This window comes from Parasteatoda tepidariorum, chromosome 3 (genome assembly GCF_982258835.1).
Source record: "Parasteatoda tepidariorum strain Cologne lab strain chromosome 3, Ptep-v5.0, whole genome shotgun sequence".
In the NCBI taxonomy this organism is placed as follows: domain Eukaryota; kingdom Metazoa; phylum Arthropoda; class Arachnida; order Araneae; family Theridiidae; genus Parasteatoda; species Parasteatoda tepidariorum.
The window spans coordinates 45,756,150-45,775,995 of record NC_141757.1 but is presented as its reverse complement, the minus strand read 5'-3'; the positions used below and the strand labels follow the sequence as shown (position 1 = coordinate 45,775,995).

At 26.6% G+C, this 19,846-nt stretch overlaps 2 protein-coding genes across 2 annotated transcripts in view; one reads left to right on the top strand and one right to left on the bottom strand.

Moving 5' to 3' along the window:
* Polr2H (DNA-directed RNA polymerases I, II, and III subunit Rpb8) overlaps positions 1–6,589 on the bottom strand; it is a 59,169-nt gene extending 52,580 nt beyond the window's left edge. Inside the window, exon 1 of the mRNA XM_016061844.4 lies at positions 6,442–6,589. Coding sequence (XP_015917330.1) covers positions 6,442–6,514 — 73 coding nt within the window. The 5' untranslated portion in view covers positions 6,515–6,589. The remainder of the gene's footprint in view (positions 1–6,441) is intronic.
* A 17-nt stretch (positions 6,590–6,606) lies between these two features.
* On the top strand, positions 6,607–16,196 carry LOC107447027 (transmembrane protein 50A). Its single transcript, XM_016061843.5, has 6 exons — positions 6,607–6,994; positions 7,836–7,948; positions 10,794–10,861; positions 11,061–11,153; positions 12,157–12,217; positions 15,323–16,196. Exons 1-6 carry the CDS (start codon positions 6,896–6,898, stop codon positions 15,366–15,368), a joined length of 480 nt encoding a protein of 159 aa, XP_015917329.1. The 5' UTR covers positions 6,607–6,895; the 3' UTR covers positions 15,369–16,196.
* The last annotated feature ends 3,650 nt before the right edge of the window (positions 16,197–19,846 follow it).

The window sequence follows — 19,846 nt, the reverse complement described above, 5'->3', positions numbered from 1 at the left end:
GGTACAAATAAAGCACGTCAAAAGTGATAAATTAAATGCGATTTATACTCACGATTCGTAATATCGTATTAAATGTGTCGGTGTTTTAAAAACATGGAAATTAGTATTTATAACTGGAAAGGAGAGAAGAAAAAAAAACGATTAAAAAATGATTGAATTTATGATGAAATGATAAAATCGGCAACAAAAAAAAAAGCGAGTCAAAAAGTGATTACTAAAATTCAAAATTTGCATATCGTAATGTAATCTTAAAAATATTGGAATTTATCAAAAATCATGTAGAATTCCAAAGTAATTACCGTGGGAAAAACTATCGAGAAACAAAATAAATTTACAATGCAATTTGTGCAAATTGAGAGCGTTAATCAGTGAGGACTGAAATGTGCGGTTCAAATATTTTGACATTTTTTTAATTCTCCTCAAAATAAATATTCTTTGTGTTCAAAAGCGCACTCGGTTCGCAGGTTGTGCACCCATAAATTTTAATTCAAAACAAGGACTAGTTCTAAACCAAAGTGCAAATTCTATTTTTTCATAAATCTCTCTTGAACGATATTTGATTGACATTTTTGAACGATTTTTAGGATCGGAAAAAAATTTTATGTAACTCATCTTCATGAATAAAAGTCCGTGGCTGCAAAAAGTCATAATTATTTTTGAAATAGTTTTCGCTTATCTGAATTACGTGGCTCACTAAAGAATAATGAAGTCCTCAAATTTCACATAAAATAACCACACATAAAAACTAATGACCGTGTTATTAAACCAAAAACATTTTTATATCAAAATGTTCAATAAACATATTTCTAAAATAGTGCAAAATTTCAAATATTTTTATTTCATAATTCTTGCGTTACGAGAGTGGGGCGGTGGAGGGATGGAGTTATTTCAGTTTTTCGGTGAAGAGAGATTTCGGTTACAACTTTAAAAACAGCGTTCAAAAAAATAATAATAATCCTTTTTCTTTATATCTGTTAGTATGATATATTATATTTTCCTTTCATTACACAGAAAATTAACTACACGCAAGAGAGTGAGACAATAAGATAACAATTAAATACATTAAAAAGAAGTTGCATGTTCTTCTGACATTTAAATCGACATCATGAGCAATTAAACTTAAATAAAAAATATGAAAAAAGATAGGGAACTTTTTTTTAAATTTTAAGCAATCAGGAAGAAAATCGGATAACGACATTTTAAAACAAAATTTTTGGCCAGGATAGCCTGGTTGGCAGGGCGCTGGATTCACGTTTGTGATTAAGGGGAGTTCGAATCCAGCCGGCTAAAGACTCCCCTTGTAGTAAAAGATTACTGGTGCACGTTAAATCTTTCGGGTCACAAGGTCCGCCACGTTCCCTTAACAAATCAATACCTCTGGGGATACTGAATTGGAGATTGATCGTTGTCTGGTTCAGGTCAAATTTACGATCTGTGGACGAGTGAATGGATGTATGAATGGGTCCGCCCTATAAACGGGTGTGACGTATGAGTGCGGCAGAAGTCAAATTCTTGACCAAAGATGGCGCCACTGGAAAACAAGAGCAATCACACCCGCTCTGCCTTAATGGCTGACGAAAATAAAATTTAATTTCAAAATGTAATAGAATTAAAATTAAGTGGTTAAGACATTTGATTCATAAAATTCTAAACAACGGGAGAAAAATGTTCGCTAAAATCTAAGAAATAGATCCTTAATGTAAAATAAATAAACAAATAAAGTAAAATTAGTCATGTCAGTGTGGGCTAAAATTCTTTATGCCTCAAACACAAATATGATGAAAATCTAAATAATAATTTGACGCATCGCCCAATTGTTGGAAGTAAATTGACTTTTCAAATCAACTTACAAATTTGCAGACTTAACATAAATTTTGAATTTACTAATTGATGCACATTAATGTTATTTTAAGCAAATAATCAATTTGGGGAAGAAGCATATATAGCGCTTCCTTAACAAATAGCAAGGGAAAATTAGTTTTGCAATGAAGAAAAGACTACAGGTTTACATGGAATTTTTTATGCGTGTCTGAGGGTTAAGTTTTTAAACGGCTTCCAATTAAAAAATTGACACAACTCACAAACTTTACATTAAGAACTTTAAAAACCTATGCCTTGGTTTCACTCAGAATTGGACAAGAAACATGAAATTTACTGTTTTACACCATCCAAAAATGAATCAGTCAAAAAATTATAATAGTTAAAACTTAAATAACTCTGAATGTAATTATTTTGCACTTAATATATAAAGATATTATTAACAAAAAAAAAATTTAACTAAATTTTTACTAACACATATTTAATTTAAAAAAAAAAAAAAACGAAGTAAGTTTTTTCTCAGCATAAAATTGAAAGTATAATATAAATATTCAATGTATTTTAAAGATAATACATAACTGAAAATAAAAAACTATAATTAATACTACATATTAAACTCAAATAATATCTATAAGACTTTATATCTGAAATTCATAATAATTTTGAGAGAGTAAAAAAATAAAACAAGCTATTTCTTTCCTTTTATATATACCTTTTTATTAAATACATGCATTAGAAAGTTAGTTAAGATCCCTAATTAAAAACAGGTTTCATCGTTTAAATATTTTAAATCAAGTTATTTTTTTAAAAGAACAGAAAACATTGATTTAAAATTTTTTGAAGCATTTTAATGTGAGAAGGCTTACGTTTTTCATTATTTTTTAAAGTTTTAACATGTATTGCAAATATATTGCTGTGTTAATAAATGTCAATTAACATCATTACATAATCTTAGAGGTGTATCAAAAATTATATTATCTTTGGTACCCATTAAATTACAGAACTTTTGAGAGGACATTTTTAAAATCTTTCAATGGATTCTTTTCTTTATACACAGATATCTTTTAGTGCAGTTATTGAGCATTTTTTTTTACCTGCAAAGAATATTTATGACAATTAAAGCTTATTAATTCACGATTTTAAAACACTATTTTCAAAAACATATTTTATTTCAATATTGTAAACATAATTCTGTATCTTAAAACATACCTATACAATGAAAGGAAATTATCCTAATGAGGCACAAAAAAAAAAAAAAAAAAAAAAGCTGTTTAGAGAAAAATTCAGAAAAAAAACACTAAATATTTCAATTTTTTCCCCCCCAAATATCTCCCAAAGTATTGGTACTACATACAATATGTAAATTGCACTATTTTACTAAACAAAACTATCAACAATTTGAAACCAATATGAATCTTGCAACTAGAGCTATACTTATTGTGATATAGCTCTTTGAATTTTAAGTTTCTTCCCCCCAAAAATATGTTACTTTTCCAAGTTTTGGTATGTTATTAATTAATATCAACTGAAAATTTTATTTTACGAAAAAGTTTCTAAGTATAATAATTGAAGTAGCAATGAATAGCTGAATATAAACTCTAAGCTACAATATTTTGCGAATTTTTATTTTTGGGATTTATTAAAAAAAAAATTCATTAAAAATTATACACACACATATATATATATATATATATATATATATACACACACACAAACACATATATATATACACACACACACATATATATAATGGGGATGAAACAAAAGCAGGTGTCCCAAGGTTGAAAAAGCAAGCATTATTAAAAATTCTAAACAATTCGCTGGCACTAAAAATGATCAAGCAAAATCTTTAGGACATGCATCATATTCCTTTAAAAGGATTCTTCCATATTCCTTTAAAAGGAAAGGATGAAACAATATTTAAAGAGAAAGCTTGTGAAATAGGATCCCATCTGAATTTTTGCTAAATCCACTAGATCAAATGGTTGGCTTGGCAGATATAATAATCAGAATAATTTGGCATACCGCGTTACATGTGGTGAATCTGCAAGTGTCAATAAAACCACTGTTGAGGAGAGGGAAAATAAAACTCTGCCATCTTTGGCAAATTTATTCTGTAAAAAGCTTTTTTTGATGAACACAGATGAAATTGGCTCATGTTTCAATCTTCTCATTGATGATATCCTACCATCTATAAAGCGAATAAAAAAGCGTAGATGACGTAGTTTATCTTCACCAAGTACTTATGCGATCTTGACAAAAAATATGTTTACAAAAACGAAAAATTATCTTGTTTACTAACCAGAATAGAATATAGGAAAACATTAGATCTAAAAATTTTTTAGATTGAATTTTTTCCTACTAACTGCAAGAATAAATTACAGCCATGTGATTTATCATCATTAATTTTTTTAAGGTTGTTTTGTTGTTTACCGACAACTTCTAAAAATAGCATTAGCTGATTTAAATTTTTGTGTGAGATAAATGTTTAACTGACATAGAAAATAAATATCTTAAAGCTCTAAATTTGGTATTATCTGTTTGGAAAAAAATTAATCAAGACTGTATAGTTCATATTTTCAAAAAAGGTAGTTATCTAAATGTATTGAGTCTAATATCCTTTGAAACACCACTTAGCAGCACAAACATTTTAGAAAAATTATGGTGAAGAGCCCGATGATGACTTCAATGAGTACTAGCAATGTGATAATAATATTTTAATCAGTGAATCCCAGAAAAGTTTTAATAGCTGATATAATATTTTGGCATAATATTAGAGATTTAAGGTTTTCTTCCGATCACAAGAAAATTAAGAGAAAGAAATAGATGCTATTAAAAGGTTAGAAAACTCATTGCCATCTTTAAAATTAAAAAACTGTCAGCAAGTTAAAATTTCTCAATTTTTTAAGTCAAAATAATGTAAGTATGAAGTTATAGCTTCTTTATTAAAAAGAAAAAATTATATCAAAGTTTTAGTACATTTATACTCATTTTAATTTTTTTACAATAAGCTAAGCAAGCTTATTTTGCTACTTAAGATGGATTTTTATAACCCTGATATTGTACATATGTAATATATGTATAAATATGTGATATATGTATAAATGTAATAATTGTATTTTATGACATTTCTGACCAGTACCATGAATGTAGTTAAATCAAGGTTCTACTATATATTGTTTAATCAATATCTAAATACTAATAGAAAACAAAACAAATAGGAATTTTGTTAAATGCTGCATTACATGGAGAGGAAAAAAATATTCCTTTCAATTTTTTTAATAATTTATGCTGAATAAAGAATTAAACAAAAATAATCTAGTGACTATTGAATTTTCTTTATGATTTTGTATTTGATCTTACAAACATTTAAAAGCATTATTTTAAAAAAGCACTGATGGCATCAGGAATACTCTAGAATTGATTAACAAGTCGTAACATGCCTAAATAATAATAAAATTTTATAGGTAAAACAATTAGCTTTGTCAAAGAAAAATCAAAATCTTATAAAAAAATTTTTAAAAGCATTATGATTAAATTATGTTCAATGAATGTCCATATTTTCCCTAATGGGGTAGGAGTTAAACAACCTGTCAACACTATCTTCCAATGAAAAAAAAAGTATTCAGGGAGAGAATTTTACAAGAACTTGTTCAAAGCTTTATGATCAAATAGTTAAAGAATTATATCTTTTTTCATTAATTTCCAAATCGAATTTTTTCGTAGGTACACATAATCTGCTGCAATTTGATGATCAATGTGGACTAATGATCAATGCCACTCCTAATGTAAAAAGTTATATTTTATTAAAAAATGCAGTCAAAATGCAGAGGTAGCGATTTCATTGGCACAGATTAAAATTATTTGCTTTGTTATTATTTTTTTTTTGAAAACAACTCAAACATATGTGATTAAAAGATTAGATTTTAAAAAAAAAATATAGATGTAATTAATTTATGAAAGTAAAAATAATTTGATTAATAATGACGTGGCGAGGTTGGTAAAACTACGTGTTGTTTATATGTTGAAAAAGTAAAGAATTTTGTGTATTTGTTTTTAGATTTTTTTTAAACAACATATACTGCTTAAACTAAACTAAGGAACACAGAATTGTTTGAAGACACAAAAACGAAATTTACTGCAGCCCTTTGACACTAAATTACTTATTTCAGTGAAGCCCCACCAAAAAAAGTTGTGCATATAATGGATAATGAATATTTAACTTTAAGTACTAATAATTAATTTCTTAATGTATAAAATATGTTTGAATTACATAGTCCAGTATTCTTATAGTATTCAAAATTAGTCCGAATTGCAGCTGTTTTTAAAAGATAAAGGACATAATTTGCACCTCTAAGTTCGTTTGTTTGTTTTTAACCAATTAAGTTCTTTGCTGGATTATCTACGATTACATAAGTGTAATTCTATCGGAAATCGTACTTAATATATTAAATATGTGAAATCATACGAAGTAAAACAAATAATAACTCATTATTTCAAATATAACATTCGATGACCGGCAGTAAACACAAGTTCGTGTCAATGCATAAAACTGTAAATAAGCACAGAAAAACGCTTCAATTTTAACAAAATCAATTTAAATAAATTCTGTTTCATATGTACCTCGATCAAATTTTTTCCCTTCAGGATCAATATCTTTAACATCAAATATATCTTCAAACAGAACACCTGCCATCGTTCGATTTTCTTAAGATTTTTGTAAAAACATGCAACTCTTTGTTGTGATGCCATACTTTTGTAACTTTAGCTTGCCAGTTAAAAATAAAATTAAGAAAATGAAAAAATTGTAAGCATTTCTGGTCAAATAGAAATTAGTATAAGCTTCTTATGTATTTTTTGTTAATTATTTATTGAAATATGCATCGCAATGCAATGAAAACAGGTAAATATATTTCTTAAATTCTTATGATTGTTTGGTCCCTTCGTAACTTGTCGCACTGCTACCTCAAATGCCAGTCTGAAATAAGGTTTTGTAGTTTTGGTATTTGACAAATTCGATTAATTGTGAATGTAAATTGCTCCATAACTTAAGTTTTGAGGTGAAAAATAATTAGAAATGTCCGGCTGTCTAGATAATATTCATTTCAATAGACCAGAATGGATGGATCTTGGTGAAAAAAGAAATTCAGTTGCTTCTATAGTTGCTGGCTGTTTGGTGAGTAATGTTTTTAATTGTAAAACATCCTCACAACAAAAGAAATTGGACATTATTAAATAATAATGGTGTTTTAAAAAGTGTTGTAATCAATTTGTTTTTGTTTTAAGTAACTTACTTTAATGTATTGAAAAAAATTTACACATATAAACATTCAAGTCGTTTACATGCCTGTAAACTTTTTAAACTTTTAAAAACTGCTTTCGTTAGTAATTAGTTTTTTAAAGAAATCTTACTAAGATTAAGTAAAATATTAGAATCATTTTTCAGAGATATTTCCTTAACGTGATCTGTCTCGCCATCTACAATGACAGTGCCATATAGATTTTAAACTTGCAATTTTTTTTTAAAAAAAAGACATATAGATGTTTGTAGACATGTAGCCACCAATTATACCTCTCTAGTTGGAACCCTTCTGTTTTTTTTTTTTTTTTTTTATTATTTATTTATTTTTTTGGGGCACTACCTGGAAGTTGCCAAGACTTGTGTTTTTTTTTTTTATTTGTTTCATCCATTCCAACTGACAAGTTGGCATTTTTCTTCAAAATTTGAAGGGTTTGGTTATTTTACAATATTTCTGATTATCTTATTATGTGCCTGACTTCCTGACTAGGTATATAATTGTAAAAATGTATGCCCCTTTAGAATTCTATTATCATCCTGGCACATTAACAATATAATTTTTGAGCCTTGTTAAGTACTCAAAAAGAAATCACTCAAAATGAAATTCACTTGACTAAAATTTTTATCCTTATATTTTGTTAATCTCTCACTTACTTTAAATTATAATTATTTTATTTTTATCATCTTTAAATAAAATAGTATTTTTTTTTTTTTTTAGTTTTTTACAGGATGGTGGATTATTATCTATGTTGCTGCAAGATACCCTGATACAAAAGATTTTTATCATGCCTATCATGTCTGTGGTGTTATTGGCACTGTTGCTCTTTTTATGTAAGTGAAAATCATTTTTATGCTACTAGGAGGCTCTGCCCCCTGCTCACTTTGCTCACCAACCCAAGTAATTTCTTCTCATTTATCATCTAAAATGTCAAAGTTTCATCGACTTAAACATCAATATTTTCCACAAAAATATTGAACATTTTGTTACATGTTAACCTTCTCTGCATATTATGCAAAAGCGTGGTTTTTCACATTGTTCTATTCAACATTTTCACAATTCATTCTTCCACAAAAAATACTGAACTAAGTCACAGGTTTTAATAAAAATTTATTAAAGGCCATTCACAAATTTAGATTAGTAATATAAGTTTATTGAAGTTTTCTTATCTTGCTTAGTTATTTATATGTCTTCTTATAAAACTTTCTTTCACCATTGATGCCTCATGTTTGACGATGTCTTTGCTTTGTTCAATGATCTTTGTGGTATGAATCAATATAAAGTTCTAAAAAAAATTAAACATTTTCAAGGAAATTCGTAATTTTCTAACAAATTGCACGTAAATGAGGTGATGACAAAAGGATTGAACCTAGTTACAAGAGTTAATCAATGTGTGAAGAAAGTTTCTTAATTGATATTTTTTGTTTTCCCAGAAATTACATTTAATCTAAGTCTATGCGTATATATATATACAGTGGTGGCCAAAAGTGTGGACACTTTTTGAAAGTTTCATGTTTTTCAACTTTGTGTGCTTGTAGAATATATTAATTTTCACTTAAATACAAACGTTTATATATCAAATTGAAGGTAATTTAATGTAGAATTTAATAATAAATACAGTATTACAATATCTGTATTACAAAACAAGTTATGCAATTAATAGTAAGATCTATCTTAGATTTGCATTTTTTTAAAGTGATACTTACACAATCAATACTTAGTAGGATAACCCTTAATTTTTAAGACAGCTTCACAGCGTCTTTTCATCGAGTGAACGAGTGTTTGGAGTTCATCTTTCGTAATCACATGGTGCCAAGAATCAATTATAGTTTCACTTAGTCGTCTTTTATTGGATGGACGTTTTTTTTGTACAAGAATTTTCAAACGTCGCCACAAATTTTCAATTGGATTGAGATCAGGGCTGTTTCCAGGTCATAGTAATATATCTATGCCTTTATTTTGAAAGCCTGCTTTGCATACTTTTGCTGTGTGGCATGGAGCTGAATCCTGCTGAAAAATAAATGGTTCGTTGTTGGGGAAAAGATCCCTGATGGAAGGTATCAATTTTGGTTTCAGGACAGTTTCTATGTATTTTTTGGCATTCTGGATGCCAAATCAGACCGAAAAAAATGCACAAGTGCTACTACCGGTAGAAAAATTAAATGGCTGTGCCTTCAAAATAGAAAAATGTCATCAGATGCCATCAGATGTGAAATGAATGCAGCTGGTATTGCAGTAAGTTCAAGAACAATAAGAAGAAGCTTATCAGGATTTGGACTACAAGCTAGAATTCCAAGGAAAAAACCATATTTAAATCATAAGCAACGCGAAAAACGAGTTAAGTCGGCAAAAGAACACATTAAATGGTCAGAAAATCAATGGAAGCAAGTAATCTGGAGTGATGAGAGTAAAATATCGCTCTTTGGAAGTGATGGTAGAAAATACGTGAGACGTAGAGTAGGTGAAGCGTTTCATCCTGATTGCATTGAAGCAATTACTAAAAATCCAACAAATGTCATGATTTGGGCATGTATATCTGAGGATAGTGTGAGCCGAATTCAAGTGATTGATGGCATCCTGAATGCCACAAAATACATCGAAACTGCCCTGAAACCAAAATTGATACCTTCCATCAGGGATCTCTTCTCCAACAACGCACCATTTATTTTTCAGCAGGATTCAGCTCCATGCCACACAGCAAAAGTATGCAAAGCATGGTTTCAAAATAAAGGCATAGATATATTACCATGGCCAGGAAACAGCCCTGATCTCAATCCAATTGAAAATTTGTGGCGACGTTTGAAAATTCTTGTACGAAAAAAACGTCCATCCAATAAAAGACAACTTATTGAAGCTATAATTGATTCTTGGCACCATGTGATTACAAAAGATGAACTCCAAACACTCGTTCACTCGATGAAAAGACACTGTGAAGCTGTCTTAAAAATTAAGGGTTATCCTACTAAGTATTGATTGTGTAACTATCACTTTAAAAAAATGCAAATCTGAGATAGATCTTACTCTTAATTGCATAACATTTTTTGTAATACAGATATTGTAATACTGTATTTATTATTAAATTCTATATTAAATTACCTTCAATTTGATATATAAACGTTTGTATTTAAGGGAAAATTAATATATTCTACAAGCACACAAAGTTGAAAGACATGAAACTTTCAAAAAGTGTCCACACTTTTGGCCACCACTGTATGTGCATGTGTGTGTTTTTGTTTGTTTGTTAGTTAAAAGTTAGTCTTATATTTTATAAATTGAGAATTTCAGCCCCATCTTACAAATTTAAATTTGCCATATCCCTGGGTTAGTCATTCTATAAAACTCATGTTCTCTATTACTAAAGAAATAATAATAAATAAAATTATTATTAAAAAACTTTTCATATATGAGGTTGATTTTTTTTTAAAGAAAATGTTAGTTTATGATCTAGTAAGAAATTCCATCACATCAAAATCACATGGATATAGTTAATGTGAATAACGAAAAAAGAGAAGAAAAAAAACGATAGCAAAGTTTATTGTAGTTCAGTAAGTTGGTTAATAAATAAAATTGGTTTTATTCTATTCTAATTTTTTTTATTGTCATTTTCTTTTTACTATATAAAAAGTTATCAATATTATAATTCATAATGGGTATTCTATTTGCATATTTATCTTGCAGGATAAATGCTGTCTCCAATGGTCAAGTTAGGGGTGATGCATATACAACAGGTTGTATGGGTCAAAGAGGTAAAATATGAATGTTTTAATGAAACTTATTTAAATGAATACAATTTTTGTTGAATCTAATACAGATTTAAATAGACTAAATGTGTATTTTTTATATAAACTTAAACAATGTATTGTTATTTTATTTGTTAGTTCAAAGCAATTTTTTTTTATTGTTTGTATTTTATTTTCTGAAGATAAAATGCTTTGTTTTTTCCAGGAGCAAGGGTGTGGCTTTTCCTGGGATTTGTTCTTGGTTTTGGTTCCCTTATTGGATCGTGCTGGATATTATTTGGCTTATATGTTATTCCAAGTAAACATATATAAATAATTTGTCTTACATATTCTTCTGCCTTTTATTTGTTGTATTTAAAGATATCTGAAAGATGAGATTTAAATTAAAAAATTATGTTTTTACTGTTTTAATTTTTTTAAATTATGATTTATAATTATGCATATCTAAATTGATATCTTAAGTTATGCTTGTTACACAAAAGTTGCTTTTTTTCCCTTATAAAGCAAATAACATAGCATACTAATGGAATATATAAGTTCTGTGTATTTTGCTTTAAACTTCAAATTCTGTCTCTATTTAATAATTTTTCATTTTAGTGTTAAAAAGTTCGACTATGTACAAGCTTATAGTCTTGTTGATACTCACCCTTTAATTATTTTTATAAAAAGTTCAATCTCGAAATTTTTTAAACAAAAAATTTGCTACAATATCATTTTATATTTTGTCTTACAACCATGAACAAATTGCAACATGGCCTAATAAGAACCATATTTAGTGATTTTTTTTCCCAAATTAGTTCTTACTCACTATAAACAAAAATTTCTATTTGTTTATAACTTATAACAGTAAACCATATCGAACTCATTATCAATCTCGATAGTGGAAGCTTTTTTTTAAATATTTGTTTTCTGTCTTAAACTCCTAACAATGAGTAACATTTATGATTGTGAATAAATAATATTTTTTCTTTATTTCTTTCACTGTAAGTATAAAAAATATTTGCTAATAAATAATAACTGTTTAAAAGGTTTAGTTGCTAACTCCTCCTCAAGAAATTCTAAGGATGACTACTTTGTAGTCATATCTGTTGTTTACACTTTTTTTTTCTCGTGTACATCATTTTATGTACCATATTATTTAGTTATGGAATGCATACATTTTTAATTTTGTTTTTAATTTATTAAATTAAATTTTATTTTTCAAATATTTTGAAGCATCATATGTTAATTATTTTTTCTGTTGCATCCAAAAAATCTTATGTGCTGGCTCTTATTCTTGTTAATAGACAATTCTCTTTTAGTGAAAGATCCTCAAGGGCCTGGTGTTGCAGTGTTTTTACAAAATATATTCATTTTTCTCGGGTAAGACATGTGTCTTTTATTCTCTTTAGAGACCTCTGATTAATTAATATAAATGTTTTCTTTTTTTAAATATAATTGTGTTTGTCACTTAAGGATATTCTTTTAATTATGTTGATAAATTGTTCATTTATATCATTCTAATTCATTATCTTTAATTATATACTTGTCATCAATTCAGCATTTACCATTATTTACATTTTAAACTTATACCCTATTAGTTACTTGTATCATCTAAAAAAAATTTTTTTTCTCTGATTGCCATACTTTGGTTTATCCTATACCAGGGATGGCGAACCAATGGCACGCGTGCCATTTATGGCACCCGACACAATATTTTGGGCACGCCTCCAATCACATTCGTTATTACACTACGAATTGTTATTACACTATGAAGCATATGTAGCAATTAAATTAAAATTAAAAAAAAACACACAAAATAATAAACAATTATTAATAAAAAAGTTAACAATTAATGCTAAAAAAACAATATATAGCCATTAAAAACAAGTTACAATAAATAACTAGCAAAGGAAAATTAACAGTCCTGCTTAAACTAACATCTTACAACTTAATATAAGTTATTACTTATTTGTCATCTAATCTGCAACAACAGAAGTCACACTGATGTTACTTTAAGTTGAATTACACGTATAACTGAGACATTGCAAAATGCTTTTTTTTTTCAATGTAAATAAAGAGTCTTTAGTTAATATTATTTAGTATTATTATTTTCCCAATAATCACGAAGTCAAAATTATTTGACGGCACGTCTATGACCTCATTAAGCAATTTTTTAAAGAAAATGGCACGTTCGTGTATAATGGTTCGCCACCCCTGTCCTATACTGTCAAAAATCTGAATAACATCGTCTAAGAGTTATTAATTTGCTTAGCTATATTGGAACACAAATTTCAGACTTAATGCATTGTGCAAATCATGATTAAATAGTGTTTTTCAGATCAGTTTGAAAATACATAATCTTGCTAGTATTTGAAATTATTATATTTTTCCTTATCATTCCATTGTTTAAATTAGCTATGTACGATGATTTGAATGTGATTTTTAAGTTAAGGAATAAGGTCTTTATTATGTATTATAAAAATTAAATCAATATAAATAACTTTTTGTTATATACAAAAATATAAGTATGTACACAAGCTACTGTTATAGTTTATTTTTATTATAATAGTTAATAGGACTCGTAGTTAATATACTTTTAATATAATAAATATAATTTTTATAGTTTTAATGTAACATTTTATAATTTTTGTTCTGTTACATATTTATGCATCTGTCATTTCAGTGAATACTTTCAGGCATTGTTTTTTATTAATTTTTTTTAACTCTAAATTCAATAAAATCAAATGTAACTTCATAGAATTAACATTTTTTTAGTTTTTAAGTGTTTTATGCATAAAAAGATATGTAAAAAATTAAGATTTTAATACTTGAAAGCAGTCTTATCAATTTTGTTTTGGTTCCATTTTATTCAGCATTTTTATATACAGTAGAATATTCAGCATACTTATATTTTAGGGCCCAATACTTTTTTTTTATCAATATCATAATATCTAATATGTAGATAGGTATTAGTCCTATCAATTTTGTTTTGAACTCATCCTTTTCAGCATTAGAAAAATGTATAGAAGACATCTCACTAGTCTAGATGGTAATGTTTAGTTTCTCCCAGTTTTTACTCTAAACAATTTAAGTTTAGTTTAATAATGTCTGCACCTATTGAATTTTGTGTTAAGTGCTTTCTTCAAATACTTTTCATTATGTTATGCAGCATTACAAGATGCTGTAAGGTTTGAGAATACTTGTCCACATAGCCCTTATTTAGTGAATTGTTATGTGCATGACTAAAAAATTTAAATAAATATATTTAATTTCCATAATTAAATATTTATTGCAAACATTTCCTCTTTTCTAAAGGTGATTTATATTGAGTGATTATTTTCCAATCATTATTTAGTTTCCTTAACAGGTTAGAAATCTGCTGAATTTATTCAGATTCTTAATAAACAATATGGTATTCAGGTATAGCTAACTAATAAGTTTGACCATCTATGCTAGTTAAAGTTTAAAAAGTTATTGAAAGGATTGCATATTCCTCCTTTTCACACTTATCAAGTTGTCATCACATCAACAAAAAAAAATTTAAAAAATGAAATTTGTCTCATTAACTGAAAAAAATTAATGATTAAATCAAGTGTATTTCCAATGAAATTGCATAAATCGTATGTGTAAAAAAGGGGTCAATTAAATGTTTGTTTGAGATTCACGCTTTATAATAAAGAATATTGTTTTAAAAATATCAAGATTTTAAAAAAAAAATGTGAAAATAAGTAGTGATAAATGCCAAATAATTTATTGAAAAAAATGATGGAATTATCAAGTAAAATTTTGAATAATTTAAAAAATCATATAAAGATAAACAGCATTAATTGCCATAGTTAATACATAACTGCCAGCATTAGCGAAAGAATCACATGTCTGGAGAATTGTCAAAATCGATCAGACTGCCAGAATCGATTTTTATTCAGACACCATGTGGTAAGTGAAATATGTGGTGATTTGTAATTGTATATGTTGTTTTTAATTCTTATATAAATCAATTCACAGCATTTTAATCTGTGAAAAGGTGAATTGAAAAGCTTCAATTAGATAAATCATAACTGCTACAATTAGTTAAGTGAAATAATAGAAATGATAGATGATAATTTGAAATAACAGACCCTCTGAAAGATATAAATATATTAAGAAAAATATTTAAATTTATAAACGCAATTTGTGGTACTTTAATCTATATAAAGTTAAATTTTTAAAAAATACTTAATTTAAATAAATCATTATTATTGTATGATTAAATTAAGCAGTTAATTGAAATAGTTGAAAATTAATTGTAACAGACTGTTGGATTATATTTTAATCAGGTGAAATACTGCCTAAATTTATTACTACTACTAGCTTTATACTATTGTAATACTTCAGATAGATAGTAATTTATTATCCATGTCTTGTATGATACTAATAGGTTTAATAAAAATTATATTTTGTTTTACATTTTTTGAGGAAAAAAAATGTTTTTTCTTTTAATTTCAGGGCTCTTGTGTTCAAATTTGGACGAACTGAAGATTTATGGGGATAAAATATTGTTTACTATCTTTGGCTTTAGTTTTAATTTCAGTTTATGTTTTTTAATTAAATTTATCATTCATTTCTTACATTTTACTTAATTGTAAGAATTTTTTACATGTACCTATGTACAAAAATTTTTGTATTTGTCTAAAAACTCATAAATATCCAAATAAAAATATCTAGTTCACATATAATGTTAGTAGTACTTTGTTTAAAGAAAAAAATGACAGTTATTTTCAAAATAAAATAAAATATAAATCAGGTGTTTTAAAATCTTAATTACCATATTTGCACTCCAAAAAAACTGTTGTTCATAGAAAGTTTAACTTGTTACAAAAGTCAGATTTTACTCAAGTTTGAATAGCTCCAGTGTGCACTTTATGAAGTGTGTTTCTTTAAATACTCATTGATTATTGCTAAACTTTAATTTGTAGAATCATTCCTTTCTTATATTCAAATTCATTATAAATAAATTTTTATTATATGATTGCAACTGTAATTTTTGTTTTTTATCAAAAGTACTTGTGGAATAAACACATTGCTTCAACAATATTAAGTATTAAATGGAGATTTTATATTCATATATAGTGTGCATTTGTATCATCCATTCAAAAATAAATCAACAAAAGAAAAATTTTATATTTCCATTACATTTATGCTATTTATTGTATTGTATTTTTTGTATCAGACTGTTCTTACAGTAGCATTTTTTTCTTTTGTTTGTGACTGTAAAATGTATGATTTACTATCAAGTGGCAATGTAGCTTAGAACTTTATTTACTTAAGGTGTAACAAATGTGTGTAAATAATCATTAATAAACTCTTTCTAAAAAAGTTATATTTTGGTTTATCTACAATCAATTACAGTTCTACCTATTTATCCAGATTGAAACTAAAATCTTAGTCTATTGATCTAAAACTATGACATATAACACTGCAGAGAATTTATGATGTAATTGCGACTTTGACAGTAATTGTATTTTTTAAAAAATCACTTTAAAATTAAATTTCAGTTATTTCAAAGAATCAATTAATTTTGTTTCCAAAATATGATATAATGATTACTAATACACCACCAGCCTTGTGTTTGGAAGATGAGCCTTTTTTCTTCTTTTTTTAAAAAAAAAACTAAACAAATAGTTTCGTTATCCTTTACACAAGACATTTGTGTGGAGTATAAGAAATTTAACATTTAGAATTATATATATTTAATAACTGATAACACCTGTTACTTTTAAAATTGAAAATGGTAACAATGCAAAAAAAAAAAATTATTTCTACATTATTTATTTAATTTTTTTTTCTTTTGCTTTGTTTTTAACACAGCTTTGTAATGGAATGTAATTTTATTTTAAAAAATAATTTGTCTACGTAATTTAAAATGTACTAAATAATTGGATCTATTATTTACAGACATGTTTGTGGTAAAGATGCTATTTATATCAAGACAACATGTCATAACCAATTTTTTTTTTGTGTGTGTGTGTACTTGAACTTGTATGTATTGTTTTAGTTTTATTTAAGTTATTGTTTAGGAGTTAATTTATCATGGCAAAGTTGGGCCAAGTTGTGAAGAAGCTTGGAGATTATACATTTATTACGACTTGTGAAAATTGATCACTATGAATTGATAAGTTTAATTCAACTTTTTAAAAACCTTTTTTTTTTGATAAAATTTTTATTTAAAATACACAAAACATTTAAAAAAAATCTCTTAAATGTTAAGCTTTCATACTTGGAAAAAAATATACTTGAAATTACAAATCGTAAATTTTTTTTCAGTATTGAAACTCTTTTTTTTTTTTTCTTTATTAAACTAACTTGAGAATTTATACACATGTCATTCTTAGTTTTTATTTTATCTTCTACATAAGTGTTTTGAGATGATTATTCAAAATAACTAACATTTTATGCCTAATTAGAATAGTATATTTTAATTCTGTCAGCTTTATTTTAATCTTTATTCTTATTTTAATTACAAGCTCTGTATTATACATATTGCAGAATTAGATTTTTGCATAAGTCATTGTGGAGCTATAAAATGCACTCAAAAATGTTCGCAAAGGTTTATTTTAGCTGCTATTATTTGGAAGATACTCAAAAGGAAAAAAAATATATTTAATTAATTTTAAAAAAAATTTAAATTAACAAAAGAAACTAAAATTAGCCCAATTTATAAAATAATTATTATGAAAAGAAAATATGTAAGTTTCACTTGAAGGGAACTAAAATATAGATGAAGATAAATTTAGAAAGAAAAAACTTGAAAGCATTAACTGTATTTTTAGTGACTTACAAATACAAAGAACTTTTGCAGAAATATTTTCTTAAATTGGGAACCCTATAAAAAATTGTATTTTCGACTTTTTACTTAATTTGCACTTAATTGCAATCTCTGTATTTTCGAAAGTTTGTTTACTAGGTGGTATCAGATAGCTGGTTAGAAGACTTAACTCTTGTGATTTGAATAAAGATAAATAAAATTAGCAAATTGGTAGGGAATAACTAGTTTTTACTTAAATAACCTGTATATCTTGTCATAATTGGCACAGCAGATTTCCCAGCTTATTTTTCTCTATTTTATACAGTTGTCGTAACTCATTGCAATCCCTTTTTAAGTAAATGAAACAATTTATTAATTTTTATTCAATTTCACAAAAAGTGGTTTGAAATATTTTAACTCTTTATTTTTCTCCTTAAATGTAGCAGCAAACTTCATTTTCCAAAAAATCATTTCTTAAATTTTTACGTCGGAGAATCGAAATCTATTTTTAATCATCCTTTCTTTAAATTGCTCTTATTTTAGCATAAGAATGTTTTCCAATGTAATTATAACTATCTTTCCAAAGTGTCAGTTGATGTTTTTACTTATACCTTGAATTTGAGAATGCATCTTCAAGGCTGGGGATTTTCACCTGCCATGTCTCTAAGCCTACCCAATCAAGTCTTTCCAAAATTTAAAAGAACTGCCAGTTTGAAATTATTCTTAAAAATGTCGCTATTATCCAAAAGGTTTTTTTTTTTTTTTTACTTTTTTTAATCTTGCAAAATCTATCAGAGGGAGAAAGAATTATGTGGGGTGCCTCCGATAATATTATTAAACTATTAACAAAATAAAAAATCTGTTGTAATTATACTAAGGACTTTTCATTATTATTTTGGCTAAAGCTTTTATATATGGATTAATCAAATGACTTTTAATTGATTTTGCACAGTGTGATTCTGACTCAAAAGTATATCACTTGTAGGTTAATTGTGGCCTTGACAAACACCAAATTAAACATGACCCATGACGGTAGACATGAAGCCACTTTTTTTTTTGGCAGTAGGGGCAAAATTTTTCTCAAGCTCAAAGATAATAAAAAAATTTGTATATATATATATATATTTACATTACTTTAGCTTCGCAACATTAAAAAAAAAAATTGCTAACTGATTTATTTATATTTAATTGTGTGTGCATTTTTCCCTCAGTTTTTTTTAAGAGATATTGCATTTAATGCAAGAATGAAAATCTATAACGTATTTTAAAAAGTTAAAACCTTTGATGGATTATATACTATCATGTAACATTATTTCGAGCTAAAAATAACTTTTATTTTAAACTTTTCAAAAATAGTGCTAGTTACAAATAACCGATAAAATTTATTAAACACAGTGAATGAATATGAGCGATCGCAATGCTCGAATACGCCATCTGGGGAGAAGACAGGTTCCATGTCTTTGGCCCTTCCTCTTTTCAGTTGTATAGGAATGTATTTTTCCTTTTCCTAATATTTTTAATTAATAAAAATATTTTATAAAATTTCCATGATGCTTTCTTTCAAAACTATGTGTAATGTAGTTTTCAATTCCATATAGCATTGCCATAGGTAAAGAGTTCTTCTCTACGCCACCTATAGCCCATTTCGATCACCAATTAAAATGTGAGGTCGTTATATCAAGTACACCAAAAAACAATGAATATTGACTTAAAAAATAAAAATTGGAAAACTTACTGAATCATTTATAATATTTGTGTTTACATGTTTATTTTTTGTGTAGAAGGAATAGATAAAAATATATTAAAAATTAACTGCCAATTCCTACCATCCATTTTTGATTAATATCACTGGATAACTTAAAAAAACGAAACAAACCACCAAAAGAGACTAACATTCTAGAAAAAAAGAGTGAATGTCATTTTCAAACCTATGTAGGATTGCAGGGGTAATTGTGAGCTCAAATCAAAATTCTGAAAAATTTCTAGAGTTAAAAAAAAAAAAATTTAAATTGAATAATAAGAAAGAAATTTAAACAAGGTTTTTTTTCCTTCTTCTCAATATTTCTTAGCTTACTTAAAATATATTTCAAATTTTACACATACCTATGATGATCTGGAGAAGTAATTAAAACTTACAAATATGTCTTTCTTTCTTTAGTTTATGATTATAATAACTATTTACTGATAAAAAATTTATATTAATCATGAATATAAGCTTATAAAGT